Source organism: Chrysemys picta, chromosome 20 (genome assembly GCF_011386835.1).
Source record: "Chrysemys picta bellii isolate R12L10 chromosome 20, ASM1138683v2, whole genome shotgun sequence".
Classification (NCBI taxonomy): Eukaryota; Metazoa; Chordata; order Testudines; family Emydidae; genus Chrysemys; species Chrysemys picta.
Genome location: NC_088810.1, coordinates 23,386,915 through 23,394,627, shown reverse-complemented (window position 1 = coordinate 23,394,627; position 7,713 = coordinate 23,386,915). Strand labels below are relative to the sequence as shown.

General features: G+C 42.1%; 1 protein-coding gene across 1 annotated transcript; it reads right to left on the bottom strand.

Moving 5' to 3' along the window:
* Positions 1 to 1,247: 1,247 nt before the first annotated feature.
* On the bottom strand, positions 1,248 to 2,279 carry LOC101950150 (claw keratin-like). Its single transcript, XM_005280627.4, has one exon. The coding sequence runs from the start codon at positions 2,261 to 2,263 to the stop codon at positions 1,739 to 1,741; it is 525 nt and encodes a 174-aa protein (XP_005280684.2). The 5' UTR covers positions 2,264 to 2,279; the 3' UTR covers positions 1,248 to 1,738.
* Between the last annotated feature and the right edge of the window lie 5,434 nt (positions 2,280 to 7,713).

Here is a 7,713-nt window from a genome sequence, read left to right as displayed (position 1 = left end):
CAGCAAGATGCAGATTGAGGTTTTAGAGCATAGCCCTAGTTTTGAGAACTGCTGAGTAAATCGAACTCTTTGTGAAATAATAAAAGAGCTGCATTTAACCAACACCTCTGGAAAGATGACTAATGTTTCTCATATTTCATATGATGGGTCTTTCTTCTAATGCCTGCCTGGCTATTTGCTTCCTCTATTATCAACATAGTGGGCCTCGGTGATGCAGAGAGAATGGTGCTTGCAATACTCTGGAGCAAATTCCAACTGAGATGGATTTTCTGCATTTCTACAAGCTTGGCAAGGATATAAACTCTTGTGCTTCAGGGTATCATCCAATAATGGAGGTAGATCGGATTGACGGGGGATAATGAAAAAGTTCCTCTATGGGCAGGTGATCCCATACCTGTGTTCTACGGGGTTTCTTGCAGCTCCCTGTGAAGCCTCTGGCATTCACCACTGTGGGAGAGAGGCCTGATTTGCTGCAGCAATGCCTGTGTTCTTCCATTCCAAGGAGGGGTCATTAGGTGTATTCTGACATTGAGGAATAGAGCTGTATTGCCCTTAAATAAAACCCGGTGGCAGATGGATAAATCTCCCCTCATTATGTGAGTATTACATCATGTCAGTGAAGAGCCAGGAAGGTCTGGATACATTTTTTATTTTGTGTTGTCAAATCAAAAATGTGATCAGTGGAAAATATTCATCTTCTGGGCACTGTGAGCCATGAACATGTTGAAGAAAAACATGGTAGAAAATGCAATCTTGGTATGTGCAGTTCCTGCAATATCAAGCTATGGTGCAGCCCCTGGGTTTGTATAAAAATGGTACTATGGAGTGCAGTGAGGAACAGCTTCCTAAAAAACCATTCGATTCTTATACTGAAGTACTGGTCTGTGTACTAATCTCTTCATATCACAAAGGAGATTCCTGACTGCTGTAGATGACTTTAGTGTAGTGTAATTTGTCTTTAGGGATGGCCAATTTTCTTTTCCTTCTGAAAATCTGGGTCGCTAACCAGCAAAGACTCACACAGACACTTTCCACGAACCATGAGATTGGTGTTTTGGAATCAAAGGAAATATTTACATTAAAGTGCTTTATTCTCCTCTCACTCCACACCTTCGAAAGTTGCAACTTGAGAAGTGTCTGGTGCTGCCTGCTCTACAGGGATGAATTTTCTCCAGCACGATTTTTAAACAAGGAGGGAGGAACAAGGAAAACCAGAAGATTGATATTATGATGCAGCATGGTTTTTAATGAGAATGAATTTGCAATGCAGTTACAGAAAGAAATAATACAGAGCAGAAAGGATGCATTTCAAGTATTTCCAAAAGGGCTGGGACCGATCACCCGCTTTGTCGGGATGCATTTGAGGCAAGATGTTCTTTTTCCTTTATGCAGGTGCAGAGTTGTACAAACAAATTAAAGTGATAATAAATACAACTGATGCCTGTCTTAAGGCCCCTGTTTCCTTCACACTGCAGGGCTAGTGAAAACAGCCTGAGTGCAATTCAGAACGAGTCCACGTGTGACTAGGAGAATAAGCACGTGGTTGGGAAAGTATTGGCAGAAAGAGTTTATGAGCATAATATTAGCAATCGCTCTATGAGATAAAGGGGCTGAGCAGACACAGTTCGCATTGAATTCAAGTGGAGCCATGCCTGCCCAGCACTTCTGAAATCTCTGAATCTCTAGCTTGTTGTTCATTTCCTGGTCTTTTCTTTTACCATTGATATTCCTGCCAGGTTTAACATGGTGTACAGCTTCCACTCAGGTACCTATGGCAAGATACCCCGGAACCGCATGCTCCCCCATAACCGTAACCTCCCCCGTAACCTCCTCCGTAACCACACAGTCCACCATAACGGCCGCCGTAACCACTCAACCCCCCATAACCATAACGGCCCCCGTAACCACACAATCCCCCGTAACCACCCCCATAACCTCCCCCATAACCATAACGGCCCCCGTAACCACCTAATCCCCCCAAACCATACAATCCTCCGTAATGGCCTCCATAGCCGTACAATCCGCCCAAACCGAATGAGCCCCCATAGCCCGCTCCGACCACAGGTGCTCCAACGGCTCCCACTTCACTCTGCTGAGGGAAATTGCTGAGAATTGGTCCTGGGATGGTTACGACAACCGGTGATGGTCTGATGATGACTTCAGAGTCAGGACACTGCCTAACGCACGGCTCATTGCAGCTGCCAGAAACTGGACTGGGTCGGGCCACCCCACATTCTGGATAGCACAGGCTGGAGCAAGACATCTTTCTGTGATGGAGATAAACCTGAAACACACAACAGGGAATACAGTAAAGAAAATGTACCAATGACAGGGAAAGAAAGGATTCAAAATTCGGTTACGATTACAGTGAGGTCACCGTGGGGCCCGAGAGAGAGCCAGGTTCGTGGCTATGTATTTGTTCCTATTTCCTCTTTCTATACCTCTTATCCACTCACGCTACACTTCCCTCCCAATGGGTACCGTTGATCCCTTCTCAATGATTTTGTCTGAAAAACACCGCCTGGAATAAGTGTAATTATTTCATTGATGGACCCCTGGGATTCGCCGTCCATTATAGACATTTCTGAAAGAGAACATGACTGGGATACTGCTATCATTTCTTTTCCTTTGACGATTCAATCTCTGCGTAGAAACTAGTTGAGGCCAGGCTCAGAGTGTGGCTTATTGGTTTTCTAAACCTTGGGAGTCCGCAATACTTGCTGATGAATAAACAGAAACTTTTCTTTTCTCCAAATAAATCACTAAGACAAGATCCTCAGCTCTGGTAAACTGGGTTCAGATCCGTGGAGCGACCCTAAATTACACCATCTGAGGAGAAGAATCTTCAGTGGGTATTTCTGCTCATAAGAACGTTGGAATTCCTATACCTGATCACACCATTTGTCAGTTTAATCATTCTCCTGCCTCCTATACCAAGGAATAAGAGCTACTTCAGAATAAAGTAGAAGACCCCTAAATTGGCTGTGTAGGGACTAAACTGGGAAAGTTTCTTCCTAATCTAGCCAAGAGAAAAATGGCTAAGAAAGTTTCTAAAGTTAATTTAAAGATTTAAATTCCCTATTTGGATTGCCAGTTAATAGGACATATGTTTCTCAATTGCATCTGGTGCTCCTAAACTCCCCACCGTTGGCTTCAAATCATGGATCCACCACAACTTGCTACTGAATATCTACACAAGAGAATTATGGAACAACACTGTCATTCCTGATAAAAATCACAGCGAATACATGCAAGATTCAGTCTTAAATGGAAATGGATCCTACTGTGACATCTCTTGGGTTAGAAATAGATTGAGTCAAATTGGACTTACCCAGTTGACCGAGGAGCTGAAGTCCGGAGAAGTGTTTAGAAGAACCCTGAGTCGTGAGTGCTTTTATACAGTTTCTAGGACTGCCTGGAGGATCTGCGTTGTTTTTTGTACAGGAAGTCCCAATTAGTTACCAAACAATCTTAATGGCCTTGTTAAATCCTCCTTTTGATGGAGCTGTTTTCTCAGGGTTTGGGAGTATTGGGCTAATCTCAGCCTCAAAGGGAGTGACATGCACGTTGTAATCTGCGTACTTAGTATCATTCCAATGGCTTTCTTGGTGGTGCAATGAGAATGCATGTCAAGGTGATTTAGAATTGCATCAGCAGCACAATTGGCTGTCATGAGCAGAAATCCACTTTGGTCCTTTCAGTTCATGCGGGTCATAGTTAGGGGCATTGGACAGTTCATTATAAACTTGCTAGGAAGCAAAGAGCCATTTTTCTGCCTTCTCAAAAGCTCCATCCCCAACGGGTGAGATCCGATTCCCTCGGAAAACAATCAGAATCATTCCATTGCCTTCAGTGTCTTTCCTGTCATGACCTTAAGTCTCACATTCACCTTTTGGCAGAGGGATAGTACGATGCCTATGGACAACTTTAGCCCCACTTTAAACTTTCAAACTATGTCTTAGCAGGGACTTCAGTAGAGCATGGGCCTTTGTGATGGCCCTCTGCCCAGAGGTGAATTTAAACTTAGGGTGATTAAAACTTGATCTAACATTGGACCTCCACTTGTGTCACCGATGCTATCTCAAAAGGTTGCCTAGACCAGATTTGCTCATGGGTCAATGGAAGGGATAGTGGGGAGTTAAAGGAAGCTCTGCTCTTTTCTAGAAAGCTTTTGAGTTAAATGGTTGAATTTGTACTCTGTTAGAAACCATCTCTCTATGACTGAGCTGACAAGAAACTGAGGTCTTGCAAGATAATGCAGCTGACTAAGGCCTGGAAGAAGCCCAGGAGAGATGGAAGTCATGGATTATGGGTGAAGGAGGAAAGGGCTGTTGGCTGTGATTATGATATAGAGTCCGACCAGCCATAGGTTATGTTGCATAAACCATTCCTGCAAGAACCAGAATGTTGTTTTAAGTGTAAAATATATCTCTAGCAGTACATTCTGTATCCAGGGAAGAAGGCAGAAATGTCTTCCTTTGACTTTAAGACCCTGAACTTCTTTCAATTTGAAGCAACTGTGCTGATTAACACCAAGAGAGCACCTTCATTTTCCTATAAATACACCAAATGTAAAATTACATTGGAATGAAAATGAAATATCCCCAAATTCTTTGGCTTTGAATCGTGACCTGATTAAAGGAATGACACGAGAGACCTTGGCCTCTATTTTTTTTTAAGTGACTCTATTACTCATTGCACAGGCGTCTAATCCCAGGAACAATTTACTAATCTTCTAAGAATACAACCCTTTTTATGTGTGAAACACCAAGGAATGTTTACGAAGTGCTTTGAACCCAATAGTTCTGATCCTCCCTACCACAGTTCAAGCTCGAGGTTCATCCCTGTTAGACTCTATTACAGGACAACATTAGTAACAGGTCTTGTTAAATAGTGTGTGCATCCTTGGATCTAAGCATCCACGATAAAAAAATGACTAATGTTTGAACCACTTTAATTGTTTCTTCTTCATACTTGAGGACAACACTCTCCAAAGGAATTACAAGTCTGTCAATTTCTCTCCTTTCCTTGAGTGTTAGCACTGCAAATCACAGTACATAATTCAAGCGTCAAAATCTTGCTTTAACGCATAGCACCCATTGGGATGAAGTCACCATCTGCACTGTGTTTTCTACTTTTTCTTTCCTTGGAAACACATTTCTATAATGAGTCATAGTGACCGAATGGTAATGACTTCTTTCAGATTTGGGAAACGAGGTACAGGGTGGGACGTCTCTTTAACACAGCCTTCTTCATACATGAGGATAATAATTGTCCAAAGGAATTACAAGTGTGTACATTTCAAGCTTGTTAATGCGCAGTGCAAGAATAAAACTATCAATATTGAATTCAAATGGGAAAAATGATGGTACGAGATAATTCTAGTCTGCTCAAACGTACATACCAACCACTAAGGAAATACCTTTCTTTAATCAGTAGAAAATATTCATCTTCTAGGAATTGAGAGCCATGAAAATGTTGAAGAAAATAGTAGAAAATGCAGTCTTGGTATGTGCAGTTCCTGCAATATCAAGCTATGGTGCACTCGGGGGGTTTGTATAAAAATGGTAACTGGTAAGATGGAGTGCAGTGAGGAACAGTTTCCTAAAAAAACCTGACTTTGATGTAGTGTAATTTGTCTTTAGGGATAGGGGATAGTAAGGATGTTAAGACTGGAAATTGTTCAGCGTTCTTAGAACTCAAGATATCAAAGCACCTAAGAACACTCATTGGTGTTTCGTAAATGCGATTGTATTTTTAGAATATTATTAAATATTTTTGGGATTAGATGCCTCTGCATTGACTAATAGAATCACGTAAAAAAACAGAGGTCAAGATCTCTCATCTCATTCTTTTAATAAGGACATGATTTAAAGTTACAGCATTTGGGGATGTTTCATTTTCATTCTAATGTAATTTTGCATTTGGTATTTGTCTTTAGGGATGGCCAATTTTCTTTTCCTTCTGAAAATCTGGGTCGCTGTCCAGCAAAGATTAACACAGACACTTTCCACGAACCATGTGATTGGTCTTTTTGAAATCGAAGGAAATATTGACATTTTAAATTGAAAATCTGTGTAAGTCTTAGCAGGAAAAGGCTTTTTGCTACACGGATAATGCAAGGAAGAACTCCACCCCTGTGCAGACGGCCTGAATAATGTTTTGAACCACTTTAAGGGCTTTATTCTCCTATCACTCCATGCCTTCGAAAGTTGCAACTTAGAAGTTCCTGGTGCTGCCGGCTATACAGGGAGGAATTTCCTCCAGCACGATTTTTAAACAAGGAGGGAGGAACAAGGACAACCAGAAGATTAATATTATAATGCAGCATAGTTTTTAATGAGAATGAAATTTGCAATTCACAGTTACAGAAAGAAATAATACAGAGCAGAAAGTATTTATTTCAAGTATTTCCAAAAGGTCTGGGACTGATCACCCGCTTCCTTGGGATGCATTTGAGGCAAGATGTTCTTTTTCCTTTGCTGCAGGTACAGAGTTGGACAAACAAATTAAAGTGATAATAAATACAGCTGATGCCTGTCTTAAGGCCCCTGTTTCCTTCACACTGCGGGGTTAGTGCAAACAGCTTAAGTGCAATTCAGAATGAGTCCACATGTGACTAGGAGAATAAGCGCGTGGTTGGGAAAGCATTGGCAGAAAGTTTATAAGCATAATATTAGCAATCGGTCTGTGATCGAAAGGGGCTGAGCAGACACAGTTTGCATTGAATTCAAGTGGAGCCATGCCTGCCCAGCACTTCTGAAATCTCTGTCTGAATCTCTAGCTTGTTGTTCATTTCCTGGTCTTTTCTTTTACCATTGATATACCTGCAGGGTTTAACCTGGTGTACAGCTTCCACTCAGGTACCTATGGCAATATACCCTAGAACCGCATGCTCCCCCGTAACCGTAACTTCCACCTTAATCACACAGTCCACCATAATGGCCCCCGTGACCACTCAATCCCCCGTAACCATAATGGCCCGCGTAACCACCTAATCCCCCATAACCTTACAATCTTCCGTAATGGCCTCTATAGGGGAAATTGCTAAGAATTGGTCCTGGGATGGTTACGACAACCGGTGATGGTCTGATGATGACTTCAGAGTCAGGACACTGCCTAACGCACAGTTCGTTGCAGCTGCCAGAAACTGGACTGGTACGGGCCACCCCGCATTCTGGATAGCACCGGTTGGAACAAGACATCTTTCTTTGAGAGAGATAAACCTGAAACACACAACAGGGACTAGAGTAAAGAAAACTTACCAATGACAGTGGAAGAAAGAACTCAAACCTCAGTTACTATAATAGTGAGGTCTAGGTGGGACCCGAGAGAGAGAGGAGGAGAGGACTTAGACCCTATATTTGTGGCTATGTTTTTGTTCCTATTTCCTTTTTCTTTGCCTCTTATCCAATCCCACCAAACCTACCTCCCAATTGTCCCCTTTGAAACCCTCTGAATGACTTGTCACCACCTGGAATAAGTGTCATTATTTCTTTGAAGGATACCTGGTATGCTGTGTCCATTATAGACATTTCTCAAAGAGAACATGGCTGGGATAATGCTGATCTTTTCCTTTCCTTTGAGGATTCAACCTCTGCATGCAAACCCGTTGTGTCCAGTGTCAGAGTGTGGCTCTTTGGTTTTCTGAACCTTGGGAGTCACCAATACTTGCTAATGAAGTACAGAAACTTTTCCTTTCTCCAAATAAAT

Bases quoted from the DNA above. Each gene is read 5' to 3' on its own strand.
- LOC101950150 (XM_005280627.4), bottom strand. From the start codon at position 2,263: ATGTCTTGCTCCAGCCTGTGCTATCCAGAATGTGGGGTGGCCCGACCC.